At 54.6% G+C, this 12,965-nt stretch overlaps 6 protein-coding genes across 6 annotated transcripts; 3 read left to right on the top strand and 3 right to left on the bottom strand.

The window, feature by feature from the left end:
- Positions 1-330: 330 nt before the first annotated feature.
- On the top strand, positions 331-1,302 carry DL89DRAFT_294126 (uncharacterized protein; the record flags this gene model as incomplete). Its single annotated transcript, XM_040890477.1, has 4 exons — positions 331-339; positions 368-646; positions 693-884; positions 937-1,302. The coding sequence occupies 4 exons, from the start codon at positions 331-333 to the stop codon at positions 1,300-1,302; spliced, it is 846 nt and encodes a 281-aa protein (XP_040742017.1).
- Positions 1,303-2,704, bottom strand: DL89DRAFT_268724 (L domain-like protein). The gene is made up of 4 exons (XM_040888022.1): positions 1,881-2,704; positions 1,644-1,858; positions 1,487-1,621; positions 1,303-1,464 (listed from the first exon to the last, which is right to left on the bottom strand). The coding sequence occupies exons 1-4, from the start codon at positions 2,622-2,624 to the stop codon at positions 1,428-1,430; spliced, it is 1,131 nt and encodes a 376-aa protein (XP_040742016.1). The 5' UTR covers positions 2,625-2,704; the 3' UTR covers positions 1,303-1,427.
- A 92-nt stretch (positions 2,705-2,796) lies between these two features.
- DL89DRAFT_268723 (acid protease) lies at positions 2,797-4,623 on the bottom strand. Its single transcript, XM_040888021.1, has 5 exons — positions 4,219-4,623; positions 3,959-4,100; positions 3,268-3,894; positions 3,154-3,194; positions 2,797-3,131 (listed from the first exon to the last, which is right to left on the bottom strand). Exons 1-5 carry the CDS (start codon positions 4,332-4,334, stop codon positions 2,966-2,968), a joined length of 1,092 nt encoding a protein of 363 aa, XP_040742015.1. The 5' UTR covers positions 4,335-4,623; the 3' UTR covers positions 2,797-2,965.
- Positions 4,624-5,962: 1,339 nt separating this feature from the next.
- Positions 5,963-7,818, top strand: DL89DRAFT_27952 (uncharacterized protein). The gene has a single exon (XM_040889574.1). The coding sequence runs from the start codon at positions 6,133-6,135 to the stop codon at positions 7,342-7,344; it is 1,212 nt and encodes a 403-aa protein (XP_040742014.1). The 5' UTR covers positions 5,963-6,132; the 3' UTR covers positions 7,345-7,818.
- A 115-nt stretch (positions 7,819-7,933) lies between these two features.
- Positions 7,934-10,063, top strand: DL89DRAFT_284985 (S-adenosyl-L-methionine-dependent methyltransferase; the record flags this gene model as incomplete). The annotated part of the gene is made up of 4 exons (XM_040889803.1): positions 7,934-8,435; positions 8,464-8,828; positions 8,864-9,093; positions 9,283-10,063. Exons 1-4 carry the CDS (start codon positions 8,165-8,167, stop codon positions 10,061-10,063), a joined length of 1,647 nt encoding a protein of 548 aa, XP_040742013.1. The 5' UTR covers positions 7,934-8,164.
- Positions 10,064-10,451: 388 nt separating this feature from the next.
- On the bottom strand, positions 10,452-12,868 carry DL89DRAFT_294123 (actin-like ATPase domain-containing protein; the record flags this gene model as incomplete). The annotated part of the gene is made up of 6 exons (XM_040890476.1): positions 10,452-11,273; positions 11,309-11,417; positions 11,455-11,561; positions 11,602-12,567; positions 12,602-12,666; positions 12,847-12,868. The coding sequence occupies 6 exons, from the start codon at positions 12,866-12,868 to the stop codon at positions 10,452-10,454; spliced, it is 2,091 nt and encodes a 696-aa protein (XP_040742012.1).
- Positions 12,869-12,965: the final 97 nt, after the last annotated feature.

The raw sequence follows: 12,965 nt of genomic DNA, 5'->3' as shown, positions 1-12,965 counted from the left end.
ACACTTGCGGGTCAACAGTTGTCCTTTGCTCTCCCCCTTAGCCCCGGTTCGCACGCCCAGATATCCGATAGGTGCTTGGAAATCCCGCGTGCTGTTGTCTGCGGGAGGGACATGCGGCTGCTGCCAGGCAAAAGTATTTCCCGGGCCCTCCAGTGTCATCCTCCCGACCATTTAAAGCTGGCTCATGCTTCAGCAACTTCAGCAACTTCAGCTCCATCAGCTTTAGAATATTCCTGGTTATCTATTTTGGCAATGCTCATTTCTCTCGGTCGTCATTCGCATTCACTGCGCAAATTGCAGCCAGTAGTAGCACGGTCGCTTCCACCAGCCATGACCCCGGTCGTACTCGTCGCCTCCATCGTCTGAGGTCACAATGATCCAGCAGTGGGCCAAGGACGCCAAGCAGACGCGCTCCGAGGTGTGGGACCGCATGGACTCGCGACAGCTGACGCTGCTGGACCAAACGATTCGGCCGTACCTGCCATCGAGCTACCCGCCGCACCCGACAGACCCGCTGTTCGGCGATATTGCTGAAGGTACAGCTCTGCCACCCGCAGCACACCTGGTGTACTTCCCGTCGGCCAAGAGTGAGCAGTCTTTGTCGCCTGACGGCTACCATGCAGCCGGAACTCCGCCCGCCCCCTTCGTGCAGCGCATGTGGGCCTGGCGGTCTAATCGATTTCCGACCCGAGAACCCACTGCGAGTGGGCTCGGCAGCCCAGCTGGTTAGTTCTATCGAAGACATCTCTGTCAAAGAGCGGGCAGATGCGGACCCACTGGTGTTTGTCAAGTTCTTGCGCGAGACACGCAATGAGCTGGGCCTGAGCATGGTCGAGCGTCGCCAGCTCGTCTACATGAAGCCGGTCGAGGTCCAGCGCAAGATTGTCAAGCACAAGCGCCAGCCGGAGTTCAGCCACACGCTGACTCCCGACGGAGATTATGCTGTTCCGATACTCGGCGCTGACGTGGAACTCGCATCGCATCCACTACGACCACAACTACGCGTGCAATATTGAGAACCACCCAGGATTGCTGGTGCATGGGCCGCTGACGTGCACGCTGCTGTTGCAGCTGCTGCAGGCGAACATGCCAAAAGGATATGTGGCCAAGTCGTTCGAGTACCGGGCAATCAGCCCAATGTACTGTCAGCAGTCACTGACACTGAATGGCCGCTGGTCCCAGCGCAGCGAAGGCAGCGAGGCTGCTGATGGGTCGCGCATCTGCGAGCTGTGGTCTACAGACAACGAAGGCGGTATCACCATGAAGGGCACTGCTACTGTAGTTCCGGTTGCCGACAAGTGACGACGAAACAGGGCTTCCATATCTAAAACCATCTCATATCTAAAATCATCTGCCTAGCATGTGTTTATGTCTGCATTCAGAAATGTCAGGAAAGGAGCCAACTGTGCAAGGCGTGCTGCTGTTGCTTACTCCCTCACGGGCCGCTTGGACCTTTTGAAGTCTCTTTGGGGCATTACTGTCGGACGGCTTCTTGCCAAAGTCCCTCTTTTTCTTCTTGAAATCGCCCTCCTTGCCATCGCCATGCTCGCGCCGCGGCCGCTTCTTGTCGAAAGGCTTCTTGTCGAAAGGCTTTTGTCGAAAGGCTTTTTGTCGAAGGGTTCTTGTCAAGCTTCTTGTCAAACGACTTTCTCTTTGTCTCGCCCTTGTCCTTGTCTTCTGCCCCACTGCCCTCACCATCATCACTATCTGCAGTGCGGCTCTTGGACCGCCATTCAGTCTTTTTCTTACCGTGCTCCCGACGCTTTCCTCTAAACTCCTCGCGCTGCTTTACGAATTCTGCATGGCGCTGGCGCTTCTGTTTGCGCTCCAAGAATTTTTCATCGAATCCGCTGGCCATCTAGGATCCTCAGCGTCGGGACCATCTTCAAGATGCGCTCCCGGTATCCCTCCAGCTCGCACACGGGGTTGCCCTTAAGGTTCAGGTTGTCCAGGTGCATCAGCGACGATAGCGGCGCCACGGCCACCCAGTCCTTCAGCATATTGTTGCCGAGATCCAGCACTGTGAGACTGGCGCACAGGCGGATGTCCTCCGGCACGCCTGTCAGCTTATTGTCGTTGAGCCTCAGCTCCTTCAGCAGCGGGTAGCTGGTGAGATCAGGCACTGTGCGCAGTTGGTTGTGTGCTGCGCTGATCTTCTTCAGCTCTCCCAGCTTGGGCATTTTAGGGATGTCCTCAAGCTGGTTGTGCGAGACCACCAGGGTGTTGAGCTTGGCCAGCGCACCCACGTTCTCGATACGCTTGATTGTGTTGTGCGCCAGAACCAGGGCGCGCAGGTCTGTGCATTTTGCAACAGAGCGGGGGATTGTCGCCAGGCTGTTGTTGCTGATGTTCAAAACGTTGAGCTTGCTCATGTACTCGATCACGTCAATCGTCTCCAGCTGGTTGTTGTTAAGGTTCAGGTACACGAGGTCCTCGAGATGCCGGATCCCGCTCAGGGAGTCGTTTGACTTTATATGGTTGCCCGAGAGATCGAGGTTGCGCAGGTTGATGCATGCCGAGATGTCGTCCAGGTGCGTGATCTCTTTGTCCTTCAGACTCAGCACTGTCAGCTCAGACAGTGGCCGGTCGACAATCGTCGCCAGAACCGCCGGTGTTATCCTCATGACTGTGATGCGTATATGTGCAGGTGTCGACTGCTCTATGGAAGCGAAAAAGAAAGCCGAGAGAGACAGAAGAGTAAGAGCCCAACAAGGCAACGAAAACGCCAGCCGATTTTTTTCACCACTTTTTCACCTGGGATTTTCTGATTTGATTTTGGGCGGCCGATCTAAAGCGATCGGATCGGTCACGTGGATGTATTGCTAATAATTGCAAGCAAATGCGCAGCAAGGACAAACAAGCGCAAGTGCAGATATAGAGTAGGTGTGGAGGAGAGGTTAGGAGGATATGTACGTGATGAATAGAAGAGGAGCCTAGAGGAATATATAGCTATCCCTCTAGCTGGCTATTGGTGTTTTGAGGGGGCAATGCCAACGCGAGATTGGCCACGGTCAAATACTACATAGTTTGAACGGAGGAAGATGTCGCCGAGGATAATGAAGTTGGAGGCACCGCTAGTTACAGCCGAGAAGCACCAGCCGTCTAGGCCCTTGACCGGCTCGCGGATCAAGCTCTTAATCGGCACGTGGAAACTCGGCGCCTGCGATCGTGAAAGTCAGGTTTCCGGGTACGACCTGATCGGTGTTGCACGGCAGGATCCACCCGTAGATATCGCTGTTTTCGGCTGACGGAATGCCGCGGTGGAACTCTGGTTGCCTGTTCATCATTCATAACGATAAGCGTTGTGCCAGTGTCGAGAATTGCCGGGCCCTTGATGTCCATCTTTTCACTGCTGAGGCTCTGGACATTGAACGACACGCCGTCAACCAGGATTTGCCAGAACTTGGGCTGATACAATGGCACCCAGGTCAAGTCACCAATGAACTTGCTCTTGTCATAGCTGCCAAACAGGTATTCGCCAGCAAACCCGTCCTTGTCTTTCTCCGTAATATAGACAGAAAAGATCGGGTCTTTAAGAATGTTGTTCTCGTACATGTTGTCAAGGAACGTGGTAACGCCGGGAATGAACGCCACGCCGCTGTGTGCCAGCCCCAGGAGCCCATCGACAGTATCGACCTGGTACGCTCTGGACTCGTTAGTTGCGAGGCCAATGACTTGGTTGGGCACAGAAATTTTGCCGATGGATACAGTGTCGCGGATGGTGGTGCCGGCGGCAAACGACCCATCGCCATACGAAATGCCCCATTTGCGACCCTCATATCTGTGCGTTGATGAGCGATCGGGGTCGAATTTCTTGTGCCGTGAGCACACCCTACACTCTTGGCCCGCCAGCCAGATGTCACCGGAGCCCGTGTCCAAGTCCAGTTTGAACATCTGCTGAGGCGTGCCAACCCCTACTTCGGCGTAAGTACTCGATGCTGTTGCCGTACTCTTTGACTGGCAGGCTTTGTACCTCCTGCAGCCACTTGCCAGGCACTTGTAGCATGTGTTTTTGCAGTGTGCGAACGCGGGCCTGCATTGTCGACGCGCGGCTGGTTCCAGATCTGTGCGACATCACCGGGATGCGGAATGCGTTGTCGCTGATCAGAGATTGGTCAGTGGATGGCAGGCGCGGCTGCTGAAGCGGATGATGAAGGAGAGTTTGGGTCCTCGATACCGGCGATGAGGTTGGCAGGCGGCGCAGGCGGATCAGTGAACCCTGTTAGTCGATGAAGCAGCCTGTCGGATCGCTGTGAGCCTTGTGGAGCCGCCGCGGCACTTGATAACAGCAAAGCCTGGATTGCAAGCCCTGCTATTGTCAATTGTCTCCACATGGTCGTAGGTTAGAAATATAGAAAATAAGCGGATCTGCTAGGATAGATGTTGCTGGTGCTGCCGTGTGGAATTAAGAAGGTGGTGTGTAGGGCCGTGTAAAAGGAGAGATTTCAGAATGTTCCTCTGAATATACAGGTGGGTTTCTGTTGCTAGTTATAAGTGGACTCAGAGTAACGAATAGAACGTGCAGCGGCTGCACGAACACAGATGGTCACTGAATGAGGATATTTCCTAGGCCAGGATATAAAATAGCGAGTTTGTCAACGATTTGGTTTCGAATTCCACAGTCAAAAGTCTGGTATGAAACTATTCCAGTTAGACCCGCGTGACAGCGTTTGTCCGTAAGTGGATGTCTGAGGAGATGAACAATGAGCGATATTGTCAAAAAAACAGGACCAGGGTGAAATCTCTGCCAACACCAGGCGATCTGGTTTTAAAAACAAACAGCACGAAATGTGGAGTAAACACGGGGAAGAATGGCGGGGGAAGGGGTTTTTGTACAAGGAAAAATACGATCTTGGGTCGTCGCTGATATGGCATGGACGGACGAGGAAGCAACAGTTAAAAAATACAGGAATTAAACGAAAAATAACAAAGCACGAAAAGCGGAATGTCGACCATGCGCGTCAAATGTTTGAAATGGTTTCGGCGGATATCTGGCGATATTAATATCAGCAATTCAATATCATTCTTACCTAGGGAGCACAAATATTTCACACATGGCCATCATTTCATAAATAATGACATGTGCGAAATTAAAAAGCATGGGCAAACGCCTGTGCATTTTCCTAAGGGGAGCAAAAATACGCCCTGTAGTTCTCATGCATGTAATTAAGGCGTGAGATGTGAGCGCAATATTACTGTCGTCGATATTGGTTATTTCGCAGTGGGGGTTACTGGGATAAGGGGAGCTAGCAATCTGTGCGTCGTGTGAGCAGGCTGCTGACGTATGTGGTCATGGTGCACCATGTATGGTGCTAGAGCTGGCTCTAATGTACTGCAGAGCAATTCGAGATGTGTACCTGAGCCAAGGCGAGCTGCCTTCATAATCAGCTCGGTTCAGCTCGTCTGTTCTGGAAAGCGTGTGCATAGTTTTTTTAGTAGATCCAACGAATTTCCCGCCAGGATCAGTTTCAGCCTGTTTACGCGTTTTCAGCCTGACACTTCTTAGCCTCGCACCTCTTGTTTCGCTTTGTATTCCTTGAACTGCTATTAAACACGCATTTTCAAGAGTGTGCGCTTGCTCTATGTGTGCTGCTCGACAAAACTGCCTGTGCTTGACCTTTTTAAAACCAAAGCGTCTACTGCGCCTTCAGCCTTCTCCTCATTCCAGCATGGACAGCAGCGACTTTGAGTCAGACATGAGTGATACGCGCTGCATGCGGCCTGCATCGCCGAAGCGCAGAAGGATCCAGCAGCCATTGGCTTGGCGTACCAACAGTAGGTGATACCAGCAGCAATCACAAAACAGACTTTTGTGCATCTACCTCAGTCACATTGTTTTTTCGCATTTCTAGGTGGTGGTTCAGCAGCAGATCAGCCTGCGGGTTCAGCCCTTCTCGAAATGCCGCATCGGGTCTCGGAGAGCCAAGTAAGCAGCCTAAAGCCGATACTCCACACCCTCCACACCTCCACACATCGATAACTAATGATGGCCATTTATTGAAGTAGCGAAGAACATCCTAATCCAGGGTTCAGCAGAATCTGACCTGGATTCGAGCGATTTCGAGTTCCTTTCGAACCTCAGAAGCAAAAAAATCGCTGAACCGGAGAGAAAGCAAGCAGAAGTGCCAGCAGATGACAGGGAGTCAAGCGACGAGGGCATTGCTATCTCAAAATCAGACGGGGATGCAAGTGGCTGTGCTAGCTCTGAGGTGTCGCAGGGCATACGCCCTGTCGTGGCACCTGCAACAATACAGCAGGGGCTCTGTGGCAAGTGCCTCCAAATCCGCGACGACTTCCAGCCAGTCGCCAAGGCCGCCAGCCAGACAGCCACGGATGGCCAGATACAAGGAGCGCGAGAACGAGCCATTGGAGGAGCCTGGAATGGAGGTCCTGTTTGAGGTGTTGGCTGAGGATCCGGAGAAGGGCGATGTCGAGGACCTGCCATGCCGCACGCTTGACGATTTCGTGGTATTCGACCAGATGAACGGCAATATGGTGATGTCGCTTGAGGACATTGGCGAGGAAGGAACTGATATCACAATCGCCGGAGACGTGGCAGCATTGGCTGCTTCAGAGCTGGACGATTCGATCGAGGAGCCCGACGATGACGACGATGACGACGAAGACAATGAGCTCACCATGCACAGGAGGGCAGGCGGCCAGCCTCTGCGTCTGTCGGCAATCATGTACTATGAAGTGCATTTGACGCAGCGTGGTGAGTCAGAAATCTGGGTGCGTACCTGCTTCGCCTGGTATAAGCTTTTGAACCCGCACCCTGGATATGTTCATATGTACGCACCACTTTACAAGATCGTGTATATTGCACACCAGGCAGTTCTGCGTGCTGCCGAGACGCCCGATCTGACAATCAGCAAGTTCTCCAAGGAGGTGATGCAGGGCACTAGCGATATCCTGAGCCTGCTGCCGCCGGTTAGCATGAACGAATTCAACAAGAACCGTGACTTGATCATGGACGAAGTGCATGTATGCTGCGGGGCACTGGACCGCGAGCATCTGCTGGAAACACCGTTTTTGCGGGCGCTGTGCAGGGAGCCGGTCAAGGGCAGGGCTCCGAAGCGTGCGCCTGCAGCAAACCGTGGACGCAGCACAGCACAGTCAAAGACCACTGGTGAGCCCAAGAAGGAGAACCCGGCATGCATTACCCAGCTGGTGGCTGACATTGCCCGTGGTCTGTATGCTAAGCACCTTATCAACGTCACCGCCTACCAGACGGCTAGCCCCAAACAGCAGCAGACGGGTACTGATATGGATGGTGGCCTCGGTTCTGATGTGAAGAAGTGGGAGAAGAAATACTCGAGCCCCTGCCATGACCAGAACAACTGAGCTCAAGCGATCTCTGGACGACAAGGGGAAGCTGCTTGTGGAGGAGCTGAAGGCGCACAATGTGCCAATGAAGCTGTTCCGGGCAAACACTGTGCATTGGCCGCGGGAGTCTATCTTGCCAGCACCAGTGCCTGGCCGGCGCTACGCCAGTGAGGTACACATTGATGCAACAGTCCACAGTGACGACGGATCACGTACTAGCGGTGTGGTTCCGATCAAAATCGGCGATGTAGTCCTGGTCAAGGCCAGCGGACCCAAAAATGGCTTCACTATCGACTCAATCTGGGAAGATTTCCAGGCAAGCAACAGCCATGGCGCGGGCCTGTATGTCAGGGCGGTGGTGGTCGAGAGCATATACTCGAAGCGTGCTGGCAATGTGCAGATGATCCATGGACGCACGCTACTGCCTGGTCGCGACACAATCCTGGGTGAGGTGGCAGCTCCGCATGAGTGGTTCTTGGCGGATCGTTGTGGTACCTACTCAATCGACATGGATCTGCGTGGCAAGCTGTTTGTGTCTTTCATTCCCACTGAGATGGATGTGGACATGGAGGCTTTCGCAAAGGAAAAACATCATGTTCTGCAGATTCTGGTATGACTTCAGCCAAGGGATGTTTGAGGATGTCAATTTGCACAAGGTCCGCCTCCACTGGCTCCATCAAGATGTGGTGCTCGCTGTGCAAGAGCAAAAGAGGCGCGGCAATCAAGGTCAAGAAGCAGGTTGTGCCAGCAGCCAAGACCACAGATGAGAGTGGAAAGCAGCGGATCTCATCAGGGCTCATCTCTGCAATCGCCGTTGCGGGCGTGACATATCACGTGCATGATGTCGCATATATGCGCTCGCACACGCCCAACCATCCGTTTCGAGATTGGATACATCAAGTCCATTAAGAGCCATGGTGGGCTGGAGCCGCAGCTCAAGGTGGTAGTTCTCCGGCGGATGCGCGATGTGTCTTCAGCCCTGCAGCCCGTGGGCTCTGACCCGGACTATGTCGACGACCGGCACCTGTTCTGGACGCCCAAGGAGATGCTTATCAACAGCGAATTCTTGCGCGGCAAGTGCTGGGTGGCCCATCCCTCCGAGATCACTGGTAGTCTCAACGCCTACAAAGGACACAGACCCGAACGCATTCTATGCCAAATACCAGTCGATGCGATACACCCCCAAGAGCACCGATGACTGGCAGGAGCTGCAGCCACATGACGCCTTGGACGAGGATCTGATGCCAGCGCCCAGGTCTTGTATGATCTGTAAGCACGGCCGCATGAGGCGTGAGCAGCTTATGTCCAAGTTCATTCGCAATCCCACAGAGAGCAACGCGACTGGCGAGCCGGGCACCAAGCACTACAGCAGTTTTGCCTGCGGCAAGCATCCGCTACGGGCTTTGGATCTGTTTTCCGGATGCGGTGGAATCACGCAGGGCATGGACCAGTCCGGTGTGGTCAAGGACCAAGTGGGCAGTCGAATACTATGCCGTCGGCAGGTATGACGTTTGCACGCAATCATCCACACGCGCAGGTATATAGCCAGTGCTCGAACCTGCTTCTGGACTCTGCGATCAAGGCGCACCATGGAATCCAGACAGAGCCGCTGATCAACAAGTTCAACGACAAACCACTGCCGCCGATGCCACAGCCTGGCGACGTGGACTTTATCTACTGTGGGCCGCCGTGCCAGGGCTTCTCGCGCTGCAACCGATTCATCAAGGCAGATGACATAAAAACCTCGCTGATTGCCAATGCCCTGTCGTATGTCGACTTTTACCGCCCTACGTACTTTCTTGCTGGAGAACGTGCGTGGTCTCTTGGACTACAAGCTTGGCGGGAAGCAGGTCGGCACGGGTAGGGTTGAGGGAGGCATCAAGATGGGTGTGCTGAAGTTCATTCTGCGTACCCTTGACCACCATGGGATACCAGGCTCGATTCTACGTTTTGCAGGCTGGCAACTACGGGCTGGCAGCAGTCGCGGCGCAGGCTGTTTGTGTGGGCTGCTAAGCGTGGGTGCAAGCTGCCTGGAATCCCGACCCCCATCACAACCTTCGCCAAGTCGGGCCAGACGAATATTACCCTGCCGGATGGCATCCGGTTCATGCCCTTTGACCACCTCAACGGCAACGCGCCGCATCATGCAATCACCGTCAAGGACGCAATCGGCGACCTGCCAGAATTCGAGTACATCAATCCGGCGACGCTCTACCCAGACACAGACACCCGCGAAGACACCAGTCATATTCCCAAGTACACGGCCGTCAGCAGTATGCCATCGGATACGCCTGGCGACAGAGACGGTAGACGCACCTATGTTGGAGAAATGCATATGCGGTACAGCAGGCCGCCGTGCAGCGAGTTCCAGCGGCTGCGGCGTAGGGAGCACCAGATCATGGCGCCTGGAGTCGACAGCGACTGCGATGCACTTGTCAGCACGCTGCATAACCACGTGTCGCGCAAGTTCAACGACATCAATATCGAGCGTATCTGCAACATCGCGTTTGCCTTTGGTTCCGACCACCACTCACTACCCGAGAAGCTCAAGCCCTGGTGTCTCTCGAACAAGGACAGCGCAGCAGCACGCCACGGCGGCTGGAAGGGGCTGTACGGACGCCTGGACCCGGACGGTCTGTTTGGCACCCAGCTGACGGAGCTTGTCGCCGATGGGAAAGAGCGGCACGGTCATCTTGCCGAACCAGCGCAGAGTGCTGAGCGTCAGAGAGTGCGCTAGAGCACAGGGGTTCCCAGATACGTTCCAGTTCTATAGCATCGTCGAGAACGATATCAAGGATATGCATAGGCAGATTGGTAATGCAGGTGCCACCCCCTCTGGCATATGCGCTGTCGCAGAGACTAAGGGAGGCGCTGTTTAGCGACTACGTCGAGCGTCAGGACAGCGAGGAATACAGAATCGCAGAGGATGCACTGGCTGGCGACTTTTGCATAGATATCAAAGGCTCGCCGACCTTTGGGCTAAAGAAGGCCTCTGATTCAGTGTCAGATATTGCCGGTGACATCGAGGAGATGGCTATCGACAAGGAGAGCATGCTCAAAGACCCATTGGCGTAGACTAGTTGTTATGTTATTTCCATAAAGCTAAAACGCTGTGCTGCCGCATACTAGCACCTGAAATAGCGGTTGCTCGCTGCATGCTCTTTGAGGTAGTCGCCGCCAAACTCCATGTAGTCCTCGCGTGTAATGCAGCTCTGCTTGAACGTACTGGTCTCAGTCGTGCTCCACTTTGCAGCCCCACGCCAAGCATCCAGCACCGGGTCAGCAGCGCCCTTGACACTGACCTGCGTGCCAACCGGAACAATGCCCACGATGTCCCTGCGTAGCCGCTCCAGCAGCCCAGGCACCTTGGAGAACCCACCACCGGTGACAAACACATTCTTCACGAGCCCAGGGCCACGGACTGTTTGCCTCAGGACGCCGTCGATGGTCTCGAGCAGCCCAGCCTGGTCCAGCCCGACAAGGCTTGGTCTGAACAGCACCTCGGGCACACGGATCCGCTCCACATTCAGGTGCAGCTGGTACTCGCGCGCTGCCCTGGCAACAATCGCCGCATTATCAATAGTTTGCGGTGCGGCGGGCTTCTCCAAGATTGCCGGTAAGCAGCCCTCGGTGAACCGGTAAATTGTTGTATTCTCAATCTTGGCCCGAGCATCGCGGTCCAGCGCTTCCAGGTAGAACAGCGCATGCTGCTCCAGAACCTTGTTGTTTTTCTCGAGCTCCTCCAAATCCGCCTCCTCTTCTTCGTCGTCGTCCTCTTTGCTGATGTCCCTGTAGACGTTCCAATCATCGTCTTCGGCGCCGAAATCGTCGTCCTGATCGCCGCGCCGCCGACGCTTATTACCTGTGGCGGTGGATTCGTTGGCGGCAAGATCGGCGATTGACCGCATACGCTGCTGTGACGCGTGGACTCCGCCGGTCGTGCAGCTCTTTGCGTCGTGCGCGTCGTTCATCAATCCGGGACAGGATCTGGTTGCGCCTGGCGATCTTTGTCTTCCAGCCACTGGTCAAAGTGGTTGGTACGCAGCTCGTCGTCCTGGCGCTCAAGCTCCTCCTGCTCCATCCGCGCTTTTCTCGCGCTCAAGCCGCTCGCGCTCACGGCCATCGTACAGCGCCTTTTGCTGCTTCTGCTTCAGCTTCTCCTGTTTCTGCTCATCGGTGAGTTCCTCGTCGGGGATCTCTAGCAGCGGGAACGTCGGCGGCTGCCTGTCCTCAGGCTCAGGTGATGCCCATCTCTTTGTTGTGGGCGCGAGTGACAAAGTTCTGCGCGTCATCAATTGCAGCATCAAGCTCCTGCTCGTTGGCTAGCCCAGCATCCTTCAGCTGCATGACAAACTCGCCGGTCTCCAGTTCGGACTTGCTTTCGCGCAAAGCTGTTAGTGACTGCAACTCCTGCTCACGCTGCTCAACCTTCTCCTGGCGCTTACGTGCCAGGTTCTCCTGCATTTTCTTCATCTGTTGGCGTCGTTGCTCGCGCCGCAGCTCAATCTCCTCCGCAGTGCGCTCATCAAGCGCAGGAATCGGGAACGGGAACTGTACGATCTGATCGTGCTCTTTCAAAAAGTCGGGGGACAGGAAGCCGGCAAGCTCCCGGTCGTAGTCGTCAGCCACATAGGCAAACCTGTCAATGAGCTGGTGTGCCTGCCACTCGGTGATCTTCATCGGGAACGTCGGGTACTTTAGTTGCAGCAATTTGAGAAGGTGCTCGTCCATTGCCTGGCCGCCCAAGTTCAGGCGCTTCGTGTGGTTAGTGTGGATCCGCGCATCATAAAGCGGGATGACATGCGACGCAACATTGCCTGTGTCGATGATCAGCGCATCATCATTGAGTGTCCCAGCATTCTGGTAGTAGCTCCACGCTGCATCCACGCCATAGGTGACGCTCGGCACACTATAGCACTCAAACAACAGCTCTGACATGTGGCGTCTGGAGCTATATGGTGTGCATACGGTCTCGGTCATGACGATGGGCTGGGCTACGCGGTCGTCGGTGCAGCCCAGCAGAGTGAATATATAGTCGAGGACATTTTCCATGACGTCAAAGTTTGTCAGCACGCCGTTGTCGAATCCGCTGCGGATACTGGACTTGGCCATGGCATCAGTATGTACATCGTCGCCAACCAGGAGAAGCGCGCCTGAGCTTACTTTGCGGTTGCGGTATTTTGCTACAATGTTGTCGAATTCGAGGCGTGGCGAAGCCTCGCTGGCCCAGCCTGCACGGCACTTGCTAGGAGCCGTTGTCGATTACCAGGGGAACGCCCCCCTGCGACATGCTAGCGTAGTCAAAAAACGGCTTCTTGAGCTTGGCGTCCTGGCAGGTCCCTCGGGGATTTCGTACGTGCTATTGGATGCCATTTTTGTGAGAAAACTGAAGAGGTAAATGTGGAAATTACATTGTTTGCCCCTGCGGAGGGAGAAACCGTTGAGATTGACGCACAGGTCTTGCATAATTATGGAGTGTGTTTTTTTTTTTTCAATGTCCGAAGTCTGGTGATTGGATACCTGCTGTGTGTGCCTTAGACATGGTATGACTGTGAGAGTAGAGCAGATACCAACACCCGGTGCTTCACACTCGATAGAAGGCAATCCGCTGCAACTGTTCATTACGCAAATGGCCATGG

This window comes from Linderina pennispora (genome assembly GCF_002104995.1).
Source record: "Linderina pennispora strain ATCC 12442 chromosome Unknown DL89scaffold_10, whole genome shotgun sequence".
In the NCBI taxonomy this organism is placed as follows: Eukaryota; Fungi; Kickxellomycota; class Kickxellomycetes; order Kickxellales; family Kickxellaceae; genus Linderina; species Linderina pennispora.
This window is presented reverse-complemented; position numbering and strand designations above follow the sequence as displayed.

What these genes read in the sequence shown, in the direction of transcription:
- DL89DRAFT_268723 (XM_040888021.1), bottom strand. Translation starts at nt 4,334, where the DNA reads ATGTGGAGACAATTGACAATAGCAGGGCTTGCAATCCAGGCTTTGCTG. An exon ending in AGGAGGTACAAAGCCTGCCA is followed by an intron (nt 3,895 to 3,958) that starts GTCAAAGAGTAC and finishes ACGCCTCAGCAG; the next exon opens with ATGTTCAAACTGGACTTGGA. An exon ending in ATGATGAACAGGCAACCAGA is followed by an intron (nt 3,195 to 3,267) that starts GTTCCACCGCGG and finishes AACACCGATCAG; the next exon opens with GTCGTACCCGGAAACCTGAC.
- DL89DRAFT_268724 (XM_040888022.1), bottom strand. Translation starts at nt 2,624, where the DNA reads ATGAGGATAACACCGGCGGTTCTGGCGACGATTGTCGACCGGCCACTG.
- DL89DRAFT_27952 (XM_040889574.1), top strand. Translation starts at nt 6,133, where the DNA reads ATGACAGGGAGTCAAGCGACGAGGGCATTGCTATCTCAAAATCAGACG.